The sequence below is a fragment of the Durio zibethinus genome, chromosome 13, assembly GCF_047325235.1.
Source record: "Durio zibethinus cultivar Kanyao isolate XHJ-2024 chromosome 13, ASM4732523v1, whole genome shotgun sequence".
NCBI classification, from domain to species: domain Eukaryota; kingdom Viridiplantae; phylum Streptophyta; class Magnoliopsida; order Malvales; family Malvaceae; genus Durio; species Durio zibethinus.
Window position 1 is genome coordinate 2,644,402 of NC_143174.1, and position 24,337 is coordinate 2,668,738.

Genomic DNA, 24,337 nt, shown 5'->3' on the forward strand with positions numbered 1-24,337 from the left:
TTGAAAAGAGATGAGATAAGATTGAAGAGAAAACATTTAGATCCTGCAATCAAAGAATACAATCAAAAAATATCAAAATTATTGCTTCGAGATATACTCCAACGATCAAATCTGATGCAATTAGTCAAAGCTTATCACGTATCATTCTCCTTTATGGTGTAAAATCTCATAGCATAGCCAAGTTATACATGTGACAAGTCCATGTTTTGGGCAGGTGAGAGATCAATTAATGTACCCTGAAAACGCCTTGATGTACAAGTGAATGCTTGGAGGAAAAATAGATGTCATGGGGGGAATGATGGGTGAGAATGCGGACACCAACGAGTAACAGCTAGCCTATAGTTATATGTGACAACTCCTTTTGTCTAATGATAATTGCAAACCCAATTTACAGTAAGCAATGACTGTTGCCGGAACTATAATTTCAGAATATATATAGTAAAGATTTCTCATCCATTTACGCATACTAGAATTAGTACTATCATATAAGTTTTATATTGATCTCGCAATGTTTCCCTATTGTCAAGATTCAAAATTGTTTGTAGGGAATAAATTTACAAATTTTAATATAAACCCCTTTGTTACAATCATTTTATGTCTTATTTTTATACAAGAGATGCTGCAAAATTTATTTCTCTAAAGAGATGAACTAATCATTTAGAGTAAACTTCAAATTCATTTTGCTCGTATCCTCTTTACAAAGAAAAAATATTAAAATCTATTCAAAATTTAATATTATTTTCACTTATGATTTGTAATACTATTATAATTGAAAATGAAAAGATGATCAACAGTAATGTAAATTATTGATAAAATATTAAATTTTTAAATAAAATTCAAAATCTTATCTCCAAGTAAAAAAATAAAAAGCGAACATAAATCAATTTTTTATAAATAAAAACTGATTTCAATATTAAATTTGGTGTAATATTTTAGAGTTGAAATTATCCCAAAATGATTATTCTCTAAATAAAGGCCAACATAATAGTTATTTACTTGACTACTTTATTAAACAAAATAAGAAATCTCCATGAAACATTCCAACTTTAGTCAATCAAGTCTTAAAAACTGTACATTTCCAATTTTTCATAACAAATTAAACAAAAGAGAGATTATGATTAAACACTCTCATTCCTTAACGAAAAATTTTAACCCTACATGCAATTTTTTTTTTCTCAATGTTGCATCCTTCAAAATCTAAAACCACAACAATTTAAAAATATTCCAAGCTTATTTTATAAAATACAATACCAAAAACAAAATAACAAAAAATTGCCTGTTCATTAAAACTAGAAATTCATGAATTTGAGCCATGGTATCATGCTCTTCGTCACCTTTTCCGCCTCTTTGGAGCACGACGTCGTTTTGCTCTCGCCGTCCTTTGACGCTGCCGGCTTTGTGCACATGAAGAAATTTCTCGATCCCAACGCCATCAGCTTCTCATCCCTTTGCAAACCTGCGCCCCAACATAAAATAAATTTGCAATCAATCATTACCCGTACACGTGCCTTAAAAGATAAAGTGCTCTAATCGAACGGCTAATTATTCTTTTGATAAGGTTTCGTTATTTTACTTTCTAAGCTGAATTGAGAGTAATGGAGGTCGCAAAGCGACGCGTCCGTTGATGGCAAGATCGGTCGGCGACCTTCCTTCGAGTACTGACGAACGGCTGCGATTATTAAGTCGCCGACAGTGTTTTCTGGCGACATCACTAGTTGCAAGGCCCCGAGGCTCCCTTGAATCGTCACGTTTAATAGGAGCTTCGTCAACTTCGGCCTCGCATCCAGTGAGATGGAAACAGTCCTCTCTGAAAGTAGGTCGGGTAGCGTATTCGGTCGCCTGAGCTCCGCCCGTGTCATCATCGGGATTTTCCCGTGAAACGATGATGCCTTTTCAGACAGCCTTCCCCTCCGGTTCTTCTCCGGTTCCTTACGGTTATTTTTCGAATTCGGCATCGAATTGAAATTATCGAGTGTAATATTATACAATAATTCCAAAAAAAAGAAAGTGAAAAAAAAACTTTTCTTTTATGTATTTTAGTGGGTGGCCGTGAGTCAACGATTACCTCAAGCGCCGGTAACGGAAGAACCTAATGCGGGGGAAACCGAGAGCGGGAGTGGGGCGACGGCTCTCGGGTTTCCGGTCACTAGAATCTACCATAACCTGAAAGTTATAGCCGTAAATAAACAGGAAACCGAAAGGCCAAAAGAATAGCCAACGAAAAGCTGATGTGAAACGAATCTGCCCCAACCTCTCGAAGCCAATTTATATAGAAAGGAAAACGAAGAAAAGAGTGAGAAACGGCTATGAATATCTGATTTTACTTGGGTTACCGGCTTCGTCCGGTTGATGGAAAATTAAGCATTTTTCTTTTTCAATGTGGTAAATAAAGTGGTGACCGGTAATTGCCCGCGGATGCTACATTTGTGTGGCTTTGCTAGAGCCTTGAGGATTAAGTGGAAAACTGCTTCGTGCTAAAGTGCGCTGGTGTAGTGTTCTTTCGGTGAGTACAGTGAACACGTGGAGGGATTTTGTGGTTTGATGGCTCCGTAACTCGCTTGTGTGTTTGGCGTGAAGTGGTCAGATACCGTGTAAGAGTATCGTTCCCCTTAGTTTAAGGCGGCTGTTCGTTTACCCGCTTGGAACTACAAGTCACGTGCTTTGCACGTATGATTTATTGCATTTTTTAATCAGGCTGCTGGATCTAACGTGGCAGAACCATTGTAGCAAACTTTTTCTAGAAAGTAGTGACCTTAGCTAAGCATGAAAAGGTAAGTTCCAATAAAATTGTGACACGTGGAAATGTGTCGGCAAAAAAGTAAGTAGGACCCTTAGGACTGCCATCTGGACCTATGGAGATTTCTGGCACGAGATTTTATAAACAAAATTTTAAATACATCTCACAAATCAATCCACGATAAGATAATGTAACATAAAAATATTATTTAAAATTTTAATAAATTTATAGAAATTTAATAGAACTTAAAAAATAAATTTCTTACTTTTCATTTAAACATTATTTTAACACTTATTTTTTATGTAATTAAAATATAATACAAATACATATATCTATGAATTGTGAAATTTAAATATAGGAGTTTGATACAATAGATAAAAGATAAATAATATTTAATATAATACAAGGTAGTCTTACTTTATGTACGTTTCTTTTACTGTAAATAAATTAGTTACGTTGATCGCTATCTAAGGGTATTCAGGTTTTTATTTTAATTAAATTGGTTTGATTTGATTAATCCATTGCTTATTGAATTAATTTAAATTTTTATTAATTATATATAATGATTAGAAAATAAATTTTAAATTAATTTAGTTTGATTAATAAAAATAAAAAAAATTTAATTGAATTTTTAATATTTAATTTGAAATTAACTGAATAAATACCTTTACGTGAGTTTTATTTATTTGACTTATATTATAATTGATATTTATGTGAAAGAAGGAAAAAAACCATAGTAAAAATAAGATCAAGCTAATATTAATTATTTAAATGACAAAAGTTGAGAAAACAAATATAATCTTTATTTAATTTAGAAAAAAGTGATTTCGTAATGCATCCTCCTATACTAAAACTTTATTGAAGTCGTGAGATATTGTATCAGCCACCGCATCGTTATAATTATATTATAACAATACATCCAAAATTAAGATAATGTGTATGAATTGAAGGATTCCAACATTTGTCTCTATTATTGAAATTATGAGAAAGGGGTTGGATTTCGTTTTTAACTTTAGTAATTGAAATTAAAATACAATTATTTTATTAACAAATCACACGTCATCGTTGATAGACAAGTATGGATTAAATCCCACCTTAATTGTTGTCTAAAATTACAAGAAATGGGTTTTGTTTTTTAAAAAAAAAAAAAAAACCAAAGAAAACTATTTAACCTTTAATATTTGATTTTTTTTATTGAATTTTAAGTAATTATTTATTTGATTGAAGTGCTTACCCAACTAGTTCTTGAGTTTAAGTATGATAGATCTAATCAAAGCTTTTGAAATCTTTGCCTTCCTGAATAAGTATATGAACTTTCAATCAGGTAATTAGGATCAATTTTTCTTTATGAGTTATATGTTGTGGTTGTTTTTGTTGAAGATTATTGGTTCACTGATCAAATTATGGATTCTTCTTTGCTTAAAATACATATGGATAACCATGTTAAAGAGGGTATTTTTGGTTGTCAATTGGGTTTTTTTTTTTTTTTAATATAATGATTACAATTTGAAAATAAAAAAATAATTATAATTATTGAGATTTAAATTTTAAATTTATTAAATATCATTTTTTAAAAATGATTAGAAGAAAGAAAAATTTTTCCAATTGTGTCTTTGATCAAAGTAGGGGTCTTAAAATACACTTGCACTAAAGCAGGTCATCCTTCAGAACAACACCTCCCCAAACTAAACTCAATGATCTAGGGCAGGTGACATTCAATGGTTCGATGGTCTTAGCCTGCGGCTGAAGTGGGTCCTAAAGAACAAAGACCACTTGACAAAGAGAAGGGCTTGACTGGTGCAGGTTGGTCTCCCAACTTTTCATTTACTAAAAAACATACAAATGAGCTACAGTCGTGACCAAGAGGGAAAGAACATAAATGATATGGGAAATGTTTGGCCAAATCGAAGAGACCCCACCATTCCAGTTCCCGCCTCTATTATTTGTGTTTGGCTGTTGATGGATGTTTCTGTCCAGATTCTAGTGATCGTCTAGTTTGCAGAATCCTATCCAGGATCTTGCGTTTGCTTCCGGGCCATTCAACATGTTTTTATTCGGTAAAACCGATCTTCATCCCTTCCGTGTAAGCTTTACTACTTCAGTAACACGTTTTAAGCAATTTTTAATCATGTTCTTCTTACAGGTTGGATTACATATTTACATTTTTTTGGTAAAAAAAATTATGTTCGATTTTTAAGCTTGAAGCTTTAAAATACGAGGGAAAGCCAGCCATATGGGAAAGTGGGCCAGACAGTAATGGAAAGTGGGCCGTGTACTCTATTAGGTGGCGTCGAAGAGTGAAAAAATTTTGGAGGCCACGATTGTAACACTTCAATCTTCGAATATTTTAAAAATTTGTTATAATATATTTAATATTTATAAAATATTTATAAGATAAAATTATAAAATTAATAATATCTCGTATTACGAAAATTTATTTATTTCTGAATTTAATTCTGTACATCAAATTATGAAGAAAATTCTAATATATAAGATGAGAGAGTTCAATTTGGAAGTAGACGTGCGTGGATGACCATTGACTTGAAAGTAGAAGCAATTGAAAAGTAGTTATTAGAAGTAGAAAAAGGGAAATTAGAAAACAAAACTGGTTTAAAAAATAAAAGAAATTTTAGAAAGGTCAGAATCTTGTAATGAAGAACATGTTTCACGTGCCTGTTTAAAAGCATATATACAGAAGCCAGACGTCTTAAAAATGCCCTCAAATTTTAGAGACGAGTTATTTTCATTAAGTTGAAAGTTAGGAAATTGGCAAAAAAAAAAAAAAAACCTCATTGATCACCAGACGTTCCCTGTTAAGGAAGTTCTTGGTATTTACTTGAAAAGGATTTGTCATAACATTATAAATGGTTTAGGTTGGTTGGTATTTGATAATTCAAGCGAAACTCATAAAATAATACCCTTTATTATTTTTTTAATAAAAAAATCATAAATTAAATATAAAAATATTACAAATATTATAATTTGATTCTTGATATTATCTCTCAAAAATAGTTACATGAACTCTTCAACTTCATCTTCGCTTACTTTTAAGTTTAGGGGTTAAACGATACGATTTGAGAGGACATGGTAAGTTCAAGTGAAAATGTTTTATTCTCAGTTCTTACACCAAAAGAAAAAAAGGGGGGATGGGCAAATATTGAAGTGCTGGACCAAGTATAACAGTTTGACAATTTCAAAGTAATATTAGATGGGTTGCAAGCAATAAAATCTATTTTGACAGGCTGGGTTGAATTGCCCACAAAGGGGTAGGAACTTTGGAAGTATTTGCGTGTAGGAAAACCAATTAAGCTAAATCAAATTTTAGTTCCAAGCATAAATACCGAACTGAGAGAGAGTGGGCTGCTGCTGCTTTAATGAGTGGTCCAGGCCCTGTTGGCTGTGCTTCTCCATGATATTGGCGTTTGCCGAATTGTCAGTGTCAGCCTTGCAGCGAACATGCAATGTGTTTTAATGCCCTTATCTTTTCTCTGCTTTCTTTGTTCTACTACATTGCATTGCAAATTGGACCAATTGGAAATCAGGGTTCTTCTTATCAATTTACCTCTTGGCGTGGACGTGAACATTATCCAAATGCCAAATCCCAACAATGAATTTTCTTGTTAAAACTTTCAAAGCTTCCCGTGATTCCTGTTTTTGACACCTTAATTTGGAGGCATGGAAGAGTGAACACCAAGCCTAGATATAGTGTGGCTAGGCATGCTTGCAGTTGCTCTGGTGACCTCCTAAGTGCAACGACGTCAGTTTAAAAGGAGCCAGCATAGATTGTGGTATAATGCAAGCACTTCACAGCACCTTTTCTCAAACTGAAGCTTGGGTCAGATTTTGTTAGGCAGCTAGATATTGTCAAGCACTTCAAAAGTTACCTCCTTTTTCTGGTTTCAAGTGAAGAAGCAAGCTCTAGCTCTTGATTTTCATTTTTCTTGACTTTTGGTTACTGTGATTATTCAGGCATTTTCAAATCACCAATGTTTCACGGTGACTTTAGACAAGATATAATCCACATGTCATTCGATGATTTTGGACACATACAAATCCACATGGCTGTTTTTTGTGTTTCATTTGACAAATGATTATGAACTAAAATCTATGGAATGGCAAGGCCTTGAACTTTCTGTTCACATTAGCCAGTAAAATTTTCATAGGCTTCGTTATTTGTTTAAAATTGGCTTCTTAGTTCCCCTAAACTTCTCGACAGAATAAATGGTAGCTGGGAAATTTCCTTTAACCCTGAAACAGATTGCTTAGAGTGATGTAGTCTCATGATGGTTTAAACATGAACAACTTAATATACATTAGGATGATAAAATTTGCTGAGGTATTCAATCTAGTGAAGTTTGAGCATCATCAGATTAAATTATCAGAAAATGCGAGTTTTTCCTCCTATTGAAGCATGCAACTGAAAAATTTCCAGAAACGTGCCTTAGCCTGAAAAATTACATGAAAATACAATCACCAGAACCAAAGTAATCATCTTTGATCATTCACTAATCTCAATTGCCTGATTAAAACTTCATTCATCCCTCATTTTCTTTGCAAAAATCTGAACACAACTTTCACTATAAGAATGAAGCATCCATGAAATAAGTCAGATGATAAATTGTTGATCATATTAGCTTTTTATTTGCACAGTAAAATGTATCAAAACTCAATGCTTGTTCAATGTTTAATTCTGATGTTTAATAGTATTTTTTTTTTCTCTTAATAAAAGATAAAAACTAAGTCCATATACTTAAATTAAGATTGGCCAAAAAGTAATCAAATACAACCTGAAGAAAACTGACCCTCAAAGTTCCAGCCATTCAAGTTCCTACAATGAGGCTCGATAATTTTTAGTATCTGTGTATGACTCCAAACAACAAACTGGAACATGCAAAGATAAAATGCAGTCTGAATATTCCTTGGGTACAGCATGCAGCCCTAAATGGTTATGCTTGCTAGGTTTTTGTAGGCTGCTTCTGGTATTAGCAGTAGTGGCTAAAGGACATGACAAAATCTTACATAAGGAGTGTAACTGAGACTTTTGTCCACTAGAGTGATTTTGTGGTTGAAACTTTTGATGATCTTGCTTAAATGCTCTCAACCTTCCCTTATGGCCATGCACTGGAGGGAAACTGACCGAATCAATTGCTTTCAAGAGGTCACTGGAGTTTTCTACAATTAAGGAAGGATGCGATTTTTGCGGTAATCTACCTTGTTTCAATGACAAAATTGATTGTTGCAATGTGGATGGAACCTGCATAGCAACAGAGAAAAACAATTGCAAGTTTCAATATAAAAGTGAGGTAATCTCACAAAAGATACCTAGTCAATTAGAATAAAGGATCCTGAAAATAAAGTGTAGACATAAATGTCCAGTTTGGTCACAATTGGAATTGGAAGATAAAGCTTTTCAGATGAATTTCCTACTATTTTGGACATCGTAAAGTTGAGACTACTCAATACAGTTAATATATAAAATAATAATTTCAGAAATCTAATGTCATAAAGCAATGGTTCACCTTCACCTATCATTTTTTTTTATCCCTATGCAATTACAAAGCTTGCATAGTGATGAGAACATAAAAAGGGAAATCAAAATGAACGGAATAAGAACTTACTGCCGAAACAAGGCTACAAGAAGCAAATAACAATGAAGATGAAGAGAATGGAGACTCCCTAGGCTCCTTTCCCTTCTGATCGTTCGTTATTGAGCCCTGATCTGCAGCAACAGATCCAAAACTGGAAGGTGTAGCATCATCATCCTCTTCCTCTTCAACTCCCTCCTCATCCACATCTTCATCAACTTCCTCTTTGATAATGGTTTCTTCCTCTTGGTTTGCCACCAAAGAAGGATCTTCTTCCTCCTGCAAACCCATTTCTGCCTTCTTTTCCTCCTCTTTCTCTTTCATCCTTAACTCCTCATCCATGTCCTCAATGGCCTCTTCCAAACACAATTCAGCCTCTATAAGGTCAAGTTCATTTTCAATAAACTTCATCTTCATCTCACTGGCTTTCTTCTTCTCTTCAGTCCACTTTTCTAGTTTATCAAATCCTGACTTCAATGCATTTTCTACTGCCATTACAAAACGCTTCCATATATTATCCCTTTTCACAATCACTTTTCGTCCATAGAACTCATCAAATCCAAGGGGTAGGAACTGAACCTTCTTCGGGTCTACCTCTTCACCTTCTCTCAGACGCGGCTGCCAAAATAATCGGATCCCATGCTCCTCATCCTCAATGTAATTGATTAATCTTCCAGTTGGGGCGTGCAAAATGAGGGGATCTTCAGTATATACTAGCTTTGATGGATCTTCGGGGTCAGGTTCCGGTTCCTTGTTGATAAGAACAAATTCTGCAGTCTCATCTGATCAAGAAATTGTACACATCCATTTAAACAAAACCAAAAAAAAAAAAAAAAGGATTCTTGATATCCCTTCCAAAGACTAAGAACTGACTGAAGGGAATGCAGAATACCTTTTGACCACCAATATTCAAGCTCTGCAGGCATAGGTAACCTCAGCGGAGCTTTATAGAAGGAGTTCAACCACATTTCTCTTTCCTGATCAACTTCATGCACATATGTCTTCCAATAATCAGGAACCTGTCAAAGAAACATACTCATTTCCTCTCCCTTTCCGTGATCTTGGAAAGAATCCACCATGCACAAGAAAAGTTTTACTTACTTCATAGAACTGGTTGATAAAGCCCGGTGCCATCCACACATCATCTTCCTCGTATAAATAAGGGTGTTGAGGATCACCATAAGGACCCCTCTCTTCCCTAACCACTGTAAAAGCAAATCAATAGAAAGTCATGATTATAAAAGGTTCATGTTTAAATTGTCAGTGATTAACTGTTAAAAGGCAGATAGTAATTCCAAAATTTCAAGTAGAGCTAAATTTCTAGTATCATCTAAATCTTGCTTAGTGTTGAATGAGAAAGCCATTTATTCAAATTTCAGAAAATAGCCAGGTATTTTAACTTCAGAAAATCCAACAAGAAAAATTGCGTTCAAACTTCAAATCTAATTCTGGAAGACCGAGAAAACAAATTTTACAAAATAGTCATCAACATGCTCCATTAAAATCTCCTATGAGCATCCCCTTTGCACCCAAAAAATAGATGAGCAGAAGATTTATATGAAAGCTTTTATCAACAATGACTTATAACCCATATCCATATCAAAATATAAGTTTCTAGAACTTTAAAAGATTCAGCTTCAGCACAAGTCAAAATGTTGATTTATCCAGCTCTGCCACTTCTATGTCCTTTTTGTTTTCTTCTCTTTCTGTTTCTTACTCGAGCATAGTTCTACAACCATGATCCATACCACACGCTTGAAACATTGGTTGCCATGATGGACGCTAGAGGTCACAATCCTCTAGGGACAATTATAAGAGAAATTATGTCATATATACCTAAACAACACGTCAAATTTGAAAGATGTTATGCATTTTAGTCAAGAAACTTGTGCAGAGATATTGTCTAAGGTTCTAAAGTACTACCCTGCTATATGCAGTTCTTTGGCAAGCATAGGATATAGGCATTTATCTTGTTCCCATGTCTAGAACGCACAAGTTGCAATGCCAAACAACATTTTGTGCTTGTACAAATGTAATTGCTAATAAAGTCAATGCTACATACTTCCATCTGGCTTATTAAGAAACATCCGAGCCTTAGCAGCAGCAACCTCTGCTATACCAGCATGCATCTGAAAGACTACAATGTCAGAGAAATACCATAATATAGAATTTCTTTCCCCCAGTTTCATTTTAAACTATCTATTAAGCATGCAAAATTGAGAATACCGCTGAAATGTTTTCATCACAATCATCTATATCCTCCAATAGCTCTCCAAAATAGAATCTTCCCTGCATCCACATAAATTGTATGCAACAAAATAAGCAGTCATGCATTTTTATAAGAGAATGCTAGTAGCTAAAATGATACATACAACAAAGTAATACAAAAAGGAGGAATCTCTATTATCAGCCACCAACCAAATTGATCGATAAGTGTTTTGCATTCTCTTAAGACCATCATATCTTAACATCTTTCTTTAGAAACATATTGTATAAATTTTGAACTTTCAAAGTTGTATGTTACTAGAAAGCATTATTTAGAAGAAAACTGAGGCTTATAAAGCAGAGGCCATGAACTGAGGTGCAGCAACATGTATTAAATCTTATGAATAAACCAATCCACATCTTCATGGAAGAAATGGATTTCATTACATAAATTAAGCCTTGAACAAAATGGTTTATATTTCAAGTGCATACATAGATGGTGCGTTCATTGATTTCATATACACCACATCCATGCATTCTGCCATGCTTCCACTGGCCAGCATAGCGGTACCGACCCTTCTCCCTGAAACAGAAACATTTGTCTTCATAACATCATAAATTGAAATATATGCCCTGATAAAGTCTAAAAAAAAAAATGGCAGAAAAAGTAAGGTACATGCTCAAAACATAAAAAGAGCCTTGCATGATACAACATAAATGCCCAATATGTGCATGTGCATATTGGGAAGATTAGGAAAATCAACACGCACATGGTCAAAAAAAAGGGGCAGATTTATTTTGCAAGGATGACTGTAATAAAACAAAAAGAAATAGATAACTTGATAGTGGTACATACGGTTTTCTCCCAAAATGTTTGATCCACACATTACTCTCGTAAAATGGTATTTCATACCGTCCACCAGCCAGACGAATGCTATCTTCAACATCCATCTTTAACCATCGTCTATCTTCTCGGGTCATGAAATCACTTGATATTATTTTTCCTTCAGCTCGCATTTTTGCTTCAAGCCTAGAAAAATGGGAAATATACAATCTCATTGTATCATGTACAAATCTATTGCTGAGATTGTAAAACCTACATTATAACATAGGAGCACCATAATAGTTAATAAATTGTGACATACTTGGAACCTGGCATAGGTTCTATATCAGGTATATCAACTTCAACGACCCCATGACCTTCCATGGTGTTTTGCAGCCATTCACCTTCATACCTATGAAGGAAAACATCTTGTAAGATTTTCCTTTTTTGTAATAAAATAATGTAAGCAGTGTAGAAGTACTTGAAGCACCTCATTAGCCCAACAGTGTACAAATTTATAGACCCAAAAGAGAGGGGGGGAAATGAATCATTCAAACAGCACTCTCAGAGTTGACCAGTGAAGGAGCATACATTTCAATGCTACAACTACAGCAGAGTCTTATCTGCATGTTTTAGAGCCTTCAACGTAGGGTGGTACTAAAAGATATGTATGAAGAAAGGGAAAAACAACAATATGATAAAGTAACAGAGATAAACAAACAAAAGTAACATCAAGACTGATGATGTGAACATTGACAAACCTGACCAGCCCCTGTTCTGCAACATAAACGCCTTTGCCATGAGCCGAGTCATCCCAAACTGTGCCTTCATACCTTAAACAAAAAGCAGAATAATGATAATGAGCAATCAAACAAGTCAATGGGAGACATGAATCAGGCATACCATTACTTTGCAGTTCAAACATATGGAAAGCAAACCACTGGATTAAAAAGAGTAAATGACTAACCTTCAGCATACATTCACCTATTCCCCACATAAATCTATAATTTTGCCTCTTGCAATTCACAAAGCCTAAACTTTTTTGAAGTTTTAACTCTTCATAAACATATTCTACTTTTGTTTATTTATCCAAAGGCATTCTTCTTGTGTTTCAAAAGCAATGTAATTTCAAAGCAAAAGCAATGACCAAAGGAAGCCTATTAAGAAAAATGTAGCTACCTTATCCCCAAACTCCTCAATTACAATACTCCAGTGAAGTAAATGCATCCCCTTTCAAGAAAACAAAAATACTAACAAAACAAGGAAAAAAGAAAAAGAAAGTTTCTTTAACATACGAGCTTCCATCAGGGAAAATGTAGCTGACCCAATTGAGGAACTCCTCAATCCTATCCAACTCTTCAATAACCGCTTTGGGGTTCTTAGTATCAGGGTTGTTTGTGGCTATAATCGGATAAGGCTTCCGATAAGGAACATAAAATGGGGCAATCCCCGGGTCCCGACCCTCCTTAATCTCCTTCCTAGCAATTTCCCAATCATCTTCATCAGCCCAAACCGGGTCCCAACCGGGTTTGGTCATCTCCACGGGAGCATCCACCCAATACTCCTTCAAATCCTCTTCCCGCCAATTTTCGGGGTCTTCTGGAAAATCCCATGGGTCTGTGTAACGAATGTATTGTTGGTCTTCTTCTTCTTGGATTCTCTTTAAACTCTCGCTCTCGAGCACACGAGTGACCTTCGCGATGTTGCCTTCGGAGGCGTTTTCGGAATCCGGTGCGGCAGCGTCGGCGAGGATTTCGTAATCCGATTCTTCGCTGTAGTCGTCTGAGGAAGAGTCGAAGTCCGGATATTGCTGTTGTGACTCTTGTTCTTCTTCTTCGTCATCTGAATCTTGTTGTGACTCAGTGAGCTGTTCCTCTTCGTTGGACATTGTTCTGGAGGGGAAAGATAGAGAGCAAGATGAAGAAGAAGATAAGGTGGAGAATCTGAGGTTGAACGATAGATACAGGGGAAAAAATGAGTGGTTTATTATTATTTCAAAAGGGTTTTGGGCTTTTTAGTCTTTTCCCTGTCATTAGGTGATTTTATCTTCTTTAAAAATTAAAATTATTATTATACTAGAATTTAATCAACCAGTAAATTTTAAATAACATTTAGAATTAGATCTCATCTACGCTGGATGGATTGTTTTTCAGCAAATTAACCCCAGAGCAAACAATATATATATATATATATCAAATTAACCCTCCTGTTATTGAACTCAACCACCAAAAAAAAATTTTTTTGGACATAAACCACCCATTTCATTTTATTTTATCTCTTACAGCGAAGTCTTCATTCTGTTGTGTAAAGAACAGAGAGCATAAAGTCTGGGTTTTGTATGCATAATAGATTTGAAAGTGAGTTTGGATTCTCGAGGCATGCTAAATTTGAATGCTAGAGGGGAAAAGGAACAGAGTTGTGCTCCATAGATTTGAATGTAAGCAAGGAAAAGGAACATGATTCAGAATTCAGATGGAATGATAGACTTATGCTTGGAGTCAGGCCCCACAGCCACAACCAAGGAAAAGGAACATAGTTTTGATGGGATGGAAAAGACCTGCCCCGTTTATGCGGGCTCCATAGATTTGAATAAAAGTATTTGTAGTTTGGAAAATGCGGATGGTCGTAATGAGCAAGTAATGCAGACTCATGAGGCTGAATCCACATGTTTAGTTTCTGCTGCAGCAATGGAAGGTTTAGATTATCTGAGCTCTGAGATGTGAATAAAGATATTAATGATTCAGTATTGAGGTATATTCCTTTTGTAGCACTCCCAAGTTTGCCCGAGCCTAAAGCCTCTCAGCCACCTGCATATGCAGATGCAATCTCACAAAATGCTTTTGTACCTTTGTCACGGGCGAGCGCTGATCCAAGCTCAGGGGTTCCATCCGAAACGAGTGCAAGTTCTGGTTTAAGTGAGATTGAGTTAAAGAGCAAGGGAAACAAGTCCCAAACGAGCCCCGAAGGCTCAAGACACGGGATCGAGTCCTAGAACATGTGTGCAGCGCTAATGAAGACACCAATTACGAGAAAGCCCCAAAAGACCACTGAAATCCTTGACGCGAGCACTGCAACAGATAGGTTTGCATCTTTTAAACCTTTTCGAGTCATTTAAACTCTCTAATGAACCATTTAATGTAAATTTTGGACTTTTATATAATCTGGGACTCTAGAGAGCCATCCAGTTGGCTCCATCTCAGTCATTGGTGAAAGAAGACTTTAACTACAAATAATAATTACTCCACTCTCATTTCTATACCAAAATCATTGAGTAATAGAAGATAATCTTGTCTTAAACTTTCTTTGTTCTTTTAGATGTAGTTTGTTTTTTTTCTAGATGCAGCATTTGGATGTTTCTGTTAGTGTGTCACTCCGTATTAAGTGCCTAAACATCTTTTTTTTTTGTTTTTTTTATATGTAGCATTTGATTCTTTTTATGTGCACCCTTTGATTGTCCTGGCTTTCGGATATTGAGTGTTTAACTAGATTTTATGTGCATTTGTGTTATAAAAAGATTGAGCTATTTTATGAAAAATTAAGCTAAAAGGCCTTTAGGAATTAATTGTTTGAGCACGTATTTTGTGCTTAATTAGTTCTTTTTCCAAGTATAGGTGAAGTGACATTACAATTGATAAAAATTTAAGAATTTTCATGAAAGAGAATAATTGTGAAAAATTAAGCTTAAATCTTAAGTTAGTGCAGGGTAAGTGTTGTTAATTATATTTTTTTTAGTTTCTCAAATGTTGCATTTTTATTTATTTTATTATTAGAATTTATGCTCTAATATAGCTAACTTTGGGTTTAGATGATGGATTAATATCAGAGAATTTAATTTATGATAAAATTCATTTCAATTATATTGCATAAGAAATCAGACCAAGATCTGAGTAAGGAAGAAATGTAAGTTAAAGTTGTAATTGATGGCACACTAAACACACAAACTTATAACTTTAAAGCACTCTAAACAGAGCAAATGAAAATAAAACAAAACAACTCCAAAACAAAACTTGCAGCCCCAAAGTAAGCTAAAGTAAAAAAAAATTTAAAAGGTAAAAAAGAGATATTTATCTGATTTAAAGTAGTTAATAGGTCATTTGTCAATTCATTTGAGACCACGAATCTATCTGACATCAAAAACAATTTGATCATAGAAATTAATGAAACAAAAGTATTTATAATGAGTATTTTGGATTTTCAATTAAAAAATATAAATTTTATTTTGCTTGTATATCAAATATTAAAAGAAGTTCCAAAAGCGAATGAAATTGAATTGATTCAATTTTACTAAATGTGACAAAAATGGTTAAAATATCAAAATAAGACTATTTATGTTAGAGACAACAAAGGTTAGGCCAGGTAAGGATTATACAATTGGAGTTTTTCCACATTTTATATATTTCACTTTTTTAATATTGAAATTCAAATTTTTTTTTTTGGAATTAAAAGTTAATTATATGTTAATCAATTAATAGTATTTGATATTTTGTCAAAGAAGGCAAAATGTATCAATCATGCATTGACATTTATCAATTCCTCTACTCCTAGGCTAGCTTAGGCTACCTTCATAGGTAACATTTTACAACTTAAATGACTAAATATAATTCCATCAAGGCCATTCAATTTTTTATTTTAATTAAGAATATGAGCTAATAATTTATCACATAATTACATTGAAATGGAAGTTCACGATATTTTAAAATATTTTAAGTAGAAAAATTGACTTGACGTGAGGGAATGATCTTTAAAGCAAAGAAAATTAAAGTGAAATTGATTTTTTTTTTTTATATTTGAAATTGATGAAATTGATTTTGAAATAAAATTGCTATAATTTTCATTTGAGATCATATTAAATAACATAGCAATAAATTAATAATTTTTTGATAAAAATTATACCGACTAACCTTCTTCATTACTTAGATTTTAATTAAAAGAATTACTTTTCAATTTTGTCTCAATTCCAAAGAAAAAGTCAACAATTGTACAAAACTTTTTCTCTTCAAAATATTTGTGAGACATGAATTTTATATTTGTTAATTTTAATTGTGTTACTTAATTTTTAACATATAATGGCGGGATCATCTTATAAAACTTCTTGTATTGATTTTTTTTTTTTAATGATGGTGAATTTAATACGCAAGGCTTGTAAGTTTTGTCTCTTATTTTAGTTGATTTGCTTTTTTTCATTCATTGTATTTTACATTTTTTTAACATTACAAAGCATCTTAAGTGGATTATGCTATATGGGCTACATAGAGAAAGCTATCTTTAAAGTTGAGTATGAGTTAAAACAAGCCTTACTCTCGTGAAAAAGCTTAAGCTTTGATTTTTTACTTTCAAAGCTTGGAATTGTGAGAATTGTTAGATTGTTTAGCCTTTTCAGTTTTTCATCTTTATTTATGTTAAAAATCTTCAACTTAAATTTTTTATGCACATTTACACACATGAATACAAACAAATGCTTAACTATACAAGCATACATAAATTTTTATGTCATCTTATCATGTCTTAACATAAGACTTTGCAAGCCATATATAAATGGTTTCATAAAACCATACGATATTCTCGATAGTAACTTTAAATTCTTTTGTATTCATGATTATGTAGGCGTTTGACACTTTGATCAAATGATCAATAATGATTTGATAAGTGCATGATGAGGAATTTGATAATAAACTTCGGTACTATCAATTTTTCCTCCTTATCTGCATTACCTTATCTCATTCTTTCGTCACCTAAATTTCCCCATTGAAGAATTGGTTGCAATTTATATGGGCCTTTTATACCTTTTTATCTGTTTAATTCAATTTAAAGTGAATTCTTAATGATCATAATCATCTACTAACAGAACGTGTGTTTATGTTGTATTACTCTGCATGTAAACTTTAGATTTGATTCTGATAAGGTATTTACATACTTAACTGGATTATATTCTTAGTTTAGTAAATACAATTGATTTTTTTATGTTGCCTTTTTGCTTTAGCATCAAGTGGCGAAAGTAAAGAAACCTTCATGTTACCTAAGGAAGGTAATACGAGGACACAAGAATTAAATATTAGAGAAACAATTTCAACAAAAAGCTTCCCTGATGCACAAAATTGATTAATTGAAAGTAATTTTTATCCATATGCTTAAATTAGTTTGTTTCAAACAAATAGTTGTTGAAATTAGTTTATTTGTAATTATAAGCCACCATATGATTTTGGTAGGTTGAGAAGAGACGTGTTATACAGTTCAATTTTCTCTTTTTTCCTATTTATCTTGGGTTGATATTTATTTGATAAAGGTGGAAAATTTTTAAATTTGGTGAGTTTTAACTTATCAAATGCTTTAGCTTGAAAAAAGAAATCTTGAATCTTATTTAAAAAAAAAAAGAAGTTGTTTTAAAGTATTTTTACTGAAGGTAGTAGAGCCAATTGCGATTATTATACATATTAATAGGCTTTTCATCTTTTACAAACCAGATTTGGGTCTAGATAAAGTAAGAAATCAATATTTCACAATGCAATTGAACTACAAAATTGTACTATCAACCATACAACTTCAGGTGTAATCCAAAAGGGATAGGCATATGGAATAATCGAAAGTGTAAAGTTTTGGGATGCTATCAGGTTATTTTGCATGACTTACTTAATACAATGTACATTTTTTATGCTTTAGTTTTCTTTAACTTTATATGGATAATTGTTTTGCCACTTAAACATTATGCTTTTCCATCCTCACCATATTCCTTATTGACTAATCATGATATTATCTTTAACTCTCGATAGATATTATGGTTGTACAATGAACTATTATATTATTTTTTCATTACATTCACTTACTTTAATAATGCTGCATTTCATGAACAAAATTATGTTTATATTGATCTTCAATTGCACACATGAATATAATTACATCTCACCTAAGCTAATATAAAAAATCTAACATGTCTTTCCTTACTAATATGTTTTAGTATTACTTTCAAGATGTCATCAGAGCATTGAAATCAATAAGTCCAATCAGTTGTATTGAGCTGACCACCTCCAAATGTGATATGTATATTCAAGAACCTAGTAAAGTAAAAAAATATATATATTCATATTACTTTTTTTATCATAACTCAAATTTCATTCCACTGCACCAATAATCACATTCTCGAAATTATAATGTGAGATGGGATGGTAACTTAAAATATAAAAAAAAGAATAGCTTCAGAATAACACGACAAATACAAGTAAATTAGATGTGCATTTTAATTTTTAATCATTACATTTAAACAATAAGTCCACCACGAAGCACAGGAATATCTCTATTTTGTATAATAATATCCTTTCATTTAGCAAAACATATAACATGTGATGTTATACATAATGCAATGCAATTTTAAAATTTATATAATATGTATAATAATATCCTTCCACTTGATAACACATATAACATTAGATAATGTATATTTTATCCCATTATATTTATACACTACACCCTATTGCTAGATCTGTATGAGATTCTATGTTCCTTGATAAATGCAGCTATTAAATTAGGTTTCTTTTATATATTAAGTTTTATATCTATTTTTTTCAGCTTTGCACGTTCATGGAAAATTATATTTTTATTACATTTAAATAGAAATTGAGATGCAAACCAAATTAGAAGATTTTTTTTTTTATTTTGTCCATTAATAAAAATCAGTATTTCAAACTTCAAGGATATATTCTAGCTCATGATCTTTCAAAAAATTTAACTTACATTCTATTTGATAGCAATATATAATCAAGTTTTGCACTTCCTCTCTTGGTTCAATGTTGACATCACTAAGTTAACATATTTCTATCCTGATGATATTTTGAACCATGTATGTTCCTATTTTTTATTTAATTTTATTTTTTGAAAATTGATATTGTCATGGTTAACTACAATTAGGAGCGATTTGCTTAACTGTAAACTAAAACATAAATTTGTTCATTTAATTTTGATAAAAAATACAATACTTATGCTACAAAGAGGTTCTATATGGCCATTGGTTGCTTCATTTGAGGATCAATGACCTTTATGCGACCTTAACTTTTGACAATCTTGAGGGTATTTTTATTTAAAAGCAATGCAATATTGAACCTCAAATGTTTTGGTGTAAGAGAAAAAAAAATCATAAAAAATCACATAGAGCACCGCGAGAAAGGCTATAAAAACATTTGATTTTGCATGTGATATTTATGTTCATAAATTTGCTTTTGTAGAAAGAGGCAAAATTGGAAAGGAAATAGGATGTTTAAGTTATCCACGGTTCTAGCATGGATAGCCAAAAGAGTTGTTGGTTTATTTGATATTCCAAATCTATTATCAATGTATGAACAAATATATTTTCTATAACTTATGTTTGAACAAATATATTTTCATTTTGTATAACTTATGCTTTCTATTAGTTTTTGAACTTTATGTTTAATGTTGACATTTTCTTAATTATGGATTTCATGTTGATGAAATTTGCTTGGAATAGATTTGTTTTATATAACTTATCAGACCTTTGAACATATATATTTTATATAAATTATATTTTCTGTTATCCTATGAATTTGTACTTTCTAATTATGTATTTTATGCTGAATTTTAAGATATTATATAAATATGACTTTATTTTACAATAACAATCATATCCGTATGATATCTTCACTAGATAACTCGTACAAAGCTTAAAAAAAAATATTTTTATCGATCTCATACATTTAAATTAACTTCCCACAACATAGCACAGATCTTTATCTAATTTTTATGAGGTAATCATAATAATCATAACTTTCATAAATATTAATAGCTCAACATATGTTGTCAATAAAAAAATAGCAAGTATCGTAATTAAAAGATTTTGGATACCCTATTCTAAGAGGAAAGGATTCTGCCTAGAACAAAACGATAAGTATATGATTTGAGTTACAAAATAATAAATAATTTCTTGTCATCTTATAAAAGTATATCGATTCATTTTAAAACATGAAATTCAAAATCTCTAAATTAAAAGTTTGGATCTTATTTCTCTAGAAACTAATAGTATCGCTTACTTATACATATATATTATATTTGATAGTGTTAAATTTTAAATTGAATATTTAATTTAAAATTAACTAATATTTAATGAAATGCTTGTAGTTATATTTGTGTTTAAATTATTTTTAATTCACTATATGTAAAATTTACTTTATTTCCAATTTATTCAAAATTTTCTTTAATTTACATGCAAATAGATACATAATTGAATTAGGAATTACAACAACATTTCAATAAGTTTGCAGTTCCAAACTCCCCAAAATTAGAAGTTTCAAAAGCAAAAGGAATATCTAAAAGGGAATAAATTTAGGTGAAGTTTTGGAAATAAAATTTGTAAAATTTTTTATTAAAAATAATTTAATAAACTAATATAAAAAATAAAAAAAATGATAAATTAAAAGGTTTTGTAATATAAATAAAGTATTTAAATTTTGAAAAAAAAATTAAAAAATTTGATATATTTTTTTAATAAAAAATTATAAAAATTTTAATAAAATTTTTATCGTTAAATAAGTGTTTAATAATTTTAAACTAATACATTTTATTAATTTTTATTAAATTTTATCAATCCATCCATTTTTATTAAACTATTTTTAATAAAAAATTTTTCAAACTTCTCCTTAAAAATCTTTACACAAGTCTTCCCCTAAATCTAAATATAAAAAACCAACAATACGGATAAATTATTGCATGGATTTCATCACCTTAAAACGCTGCCGTTTCCTTGAACCTGCGTTCCGCACCAACGGCTGAAGCACCGAATCCTTGTACCTGCACGGTAAAACCCGTCTCCTCCCGTGTTTGGTTCTAACCACCTGCGAAACCTCATTGAAATGTCCGAACAAATCCACCACCCGCACTGTCTCCATTCGTTCATCAATATTTTACCGTTTATCTCCTGAGTTCCTAACTCGCCACCGAGTTGACCACGTGGCAACTCGCCGTTTTCCGTGTTCATTTCCCCTGTTTCAGTAAATGAAGGTAAGGAACCCTCCTCCTGTTCAAACTCCCTGTAGCAAAACGGCTCCGTTTCCATCTTTTCATCTTCGACGTCGATTTGCGAAACTGGATTTCCTTTCTCCTCAAACGAATTCTCTTCTTTTGCACTCTTCTCTTGATTTGACTTGGCTTCCGTAGACTCCGTACCAACTGAAGTGCTTTCAGTTTCTGGTGAAGAAGTCAACTCCAGGCTCAAGTCAACATGGAAATCCTGATGACCAAAAGGCTGAACCTTGTCCTGAGAGTTTAAGCTAGGGGAAGAATCAAGTAGTTGAAGATGATGATGATGATGAAGAAAAGATGGTTTAGGTTTTGAGTTTTGTTGGTGGTGTGGAGGAATGGAGCAGATGATGGCAAGGATCTTTTGCAAACACATTTAAGCTTTCGAATATCCTCCTGTTTTACCCCAGAGGAATTGATGCGAATCCATTGATATTACAGGAAAGAAAGAAGCGAAAGCTAAAGAAAAAAGAAAACAGAGCCTCAGGCGTTCCCTTTCGAACTCCCTATCGCTTTGCTTAATTAATTGCTTCAGTCTTTCTCGTTTCCTTCCTTCTTCTTTCTTTATTTTTTTCTCTCTGACAAATTTGTCGTGGATGAGTCAAATGAAAGGGTTCTTAATATACAAATACAAATAAATGAAGGGGGTGCATGCGTGGAAGGAAGGAAAGGATAGTTGCCTTGACGATCCAAAGATGCTCACGTTGAGGGGGAAAAATAGATGTATATGAACCCTTACTTTTTCATCATGATGATTACGATATAGAGTATGGTACTATGTTGGGCTCCCCTGGGTGTAGATTACAGCGACGTCGTTTTGATTTGGTGTCTAGATTCTAATTGGCTGCTTTTTGCTTCTGCATACCTTTGACCTTTTGTAGGCAATTCTTTTATTATTTGAAGGAGTGTACAATTTGTTGGAAGCAGAGAGAAGATCAAGGGAAATTATCCTTTGGTCCAAGGAAGGAGGGAAGGATAGCGGCTTTCTGCGGTGCGCGGTGATCAAACTTGACTATCATTGTGAAACTAGTGTGAAATGAAAGTTGAAAAACCCAATTGAGAAATGAGAAAGAAATTTGCGAAAAAAATGTGGGGGAAAAGTTTGATTTATGGAAATGGGGCCCTAACTTTGAACATGAGATACTGTTTCCTAAACCTGGACCTTCACCCCCACAGAGGAAGACAATTGTCCTCACTCTCCAAGGAAAGTTAAAAATTTCCCTACTTCAATTTCAATGCTAATAACTAACTATCTCCTAGACTCATAACCACTTTTTTTTTTCATTATTTATTTGAAATTAAAATTGCCACCTTCAAGAACCATTTTTCATGATTTTTGCATACCATCTCAAAGTTTTCAAAAAGAAAAGGAATTGGAAATGGCTAAAAGATTTTATAATCTTACATCGATCTCTACAACTGGATAATATAATTCCAATGCTGCAATCTGCATTAACTATTGACAGTTAACAAAGATACCATAGTTCCAGATCCTATCATTTACCAAATGTCTACTCTTTCTGCCAAATTCCATAAAGAAAACCCTCCAACACGAAACAGTAAAAAAAAAATCACTTTTCCCTTTTACCGCTTTCTTTTTTACTCTTTTTTACCTCGACCTCCGTTCCTCTTCGAAACCACGGCTGCTGCTGCTGCTGCTGCTGTTGATCTCTGTGATCGCTTCTTCCATGGTTCCAAAATGGAGTCTCTAAACCTATGGGGCAAAACCTGACACCTCCCTCTCTTTGATCTAACCACCGGCGATGTATCCTCAAATTCCTCGAACCCTTCTTCTCCAACGTTAACCAAACTGTCTTTATTCCTTTTCATTGACCCACGACTTTTTTCAACCTCTTCAACTTCGTTATTCTTTTCGTTCAAACAATAACCCTTGTCTGAAACCACCTCCGCCGCTTCTATAAGCAAATCCAACGAATCATTAGACGCTGCAGCCGTTTTAATCTCACCGTCAGTAACGCTTTTATAATCGTCACTTTTTTGCATTTCCGTGACATCAGAAGAAACATCCGTGGCTGAAGCTGTTTTCTCTTGAATTTCTTCGGTTTCTTCTTGTTCTCCATCTGGGTTTTTGCCAACGAAGCTATTCTCCGCTAAGGACTCAGATTTTTCTTCACTCTCATCAGCTTCGACAAAAGAACCTAACCTTATGTTTAAGTCAATATCAAACCCTCTCTTCTTAAAAGGGTTTGGGTTATTTTCACATGGCGGTGGGATAGATGAAATTATATGAAGAATCTTTTCGAGACATGCTTGAGCTTTGGAACATGATCTTCCATGGCGTGCGTTACTAAAGCAAGAATCACTTACCTGATTATTGCAGTATAAAGAAGCCATTTTTGGAGTCAAACAAAACAACCCAACTTCCCTTTCCTTTCACATACCGCAAGGGTTTGCCAAAATTTCCGAGAAAACTCAAGAGAGAAAAATTGAATGGTAAGGAAATGAGAGAGAAAGAGAGAGAGAGAGAGAATAAACAAACAAACTAAAGCATGCTCGATAATCTTTCGGAATTTATTAGTAGCATTTTGTTTTTATATTCTTGGAATTTCAATTTATAGCTATGAAATAATGATAAAAATATAAAATGAGGAAAAAATAATTAAAAGAAATGCATTCTTGGATGCTTTAGTGACGTGGCATGTAGGCTGCCAGTTCGTTGTACACGTGGTGAACTTTTATTGATTGTTGAGGATGGTCTTGGCACGTAAGTAACCGATGAGAACGAAACCTGTCACCGGGTTTACAGTCTTCGCCTTGGGCGTTTCTCTTGTTTTTTTGCAAATAGAATGGTGTCCTTTTCTATAAAGCTTGTTTTCTGTGATCTTTTTTTTTTTTTTAAAGTATAAATTATTTGCGTAAAAAAATTCTTTTTCATCAAACTCATCAAGAAATTTTTTTTTCTAAGAATAATCCGTGTTTAATTTCAAACTCTCAATCATGGGATGAGTG

At 32.9% G+C, this 24,337-nt stretch overlaps 3 protein-coding genes across 3 annotated transcripts; all 3 read right to left on the minus strand.

Moving 5' to 3' along the window:
• Positions 1 to 1,027: 1,027 nt before the first annotated feature.
• LOC111304361 (uncharacterized) lies at positions 1,028 to 2,237 on the minus strand. Its single transcript, XM_022900908.2, has 2 exons — positions 1,574 to 2,237; positions 1,028 to 1,456 (listed from the first exon to the last, which is right to left on the minus strand). Exons 1-2 carry the CDS (start codon positions 1,953 to 1,955, stop codon positions 1,290 to 1,292), a joined length of 549 nt encoding a protein of 182 aa, XP_022756643.2. The 5' UTR covers positions 1,956 to 2,237; the 3' UTR covers positions 1,028 to 1,289.
• A 5,223-nt stretch (positions 2,238 to 7,460) lies between these two features.
• On the minus strand, positions 7,461 to 13,305 carry EMB1211 (MORN (Membrane Occupation and Recognition Nexus) repeat-containing protein). The gene is made up of 11 exons (XM_022900204.2): positions 12,646 to 13,305; positions 12,112 to 12,183; positions 11,673 to 11,762; positions 11,384 to 11,557; positions 11,020 to 11,110; positions 10,549 to 10,611; positions 10,385 to 10,451; positions 9,424 to 9,527; positions 9,215 to 9,341; positions 8,356 to 9,104; positions 7,461 to 7,991 (listed from the first exon to the last, which is right to left on the minus strand). Exons 1-11 carry the CDS (start codon positions 13,236 to 13,238, stop codon positions 7,566 to 7,568), a joined length of 2,556 nt encoding a protein of 851 aa, XP_022755939.1. The 5' UTR covers positions 13,239 to 13,305; the 3' UTR covers positions 7,461 to 7,565.
• A 4,972-nt stretch (positions 13,306 to 18,277) lies between these two features.
• Positions 18,278 to 22,618, minus strand: LOC149515228 (uncharacterized). Its single transcript, XM_089742663.1, has 2 exons — positions 21,073 to 22,618; positions 18,278 to 18,399 (listed from the first exon to the last, which is right to left on the minus strand). The coding sequence occupies exons 1-2, from the start codon at positions 21,741 to 21,743 to the stop codon at positions 18,336 to 18,338; spliced, it is 735 nt and encodes a 244-aa protein (XP_089598789.1). The 5' UTR covers positions 21,744 to 22,618; the 3' UTR covers positions 18,278 to 18,335.
• Between the last annotated feature and the right edge of the window lie 1,719 nt (positions 22,619 to 24,337).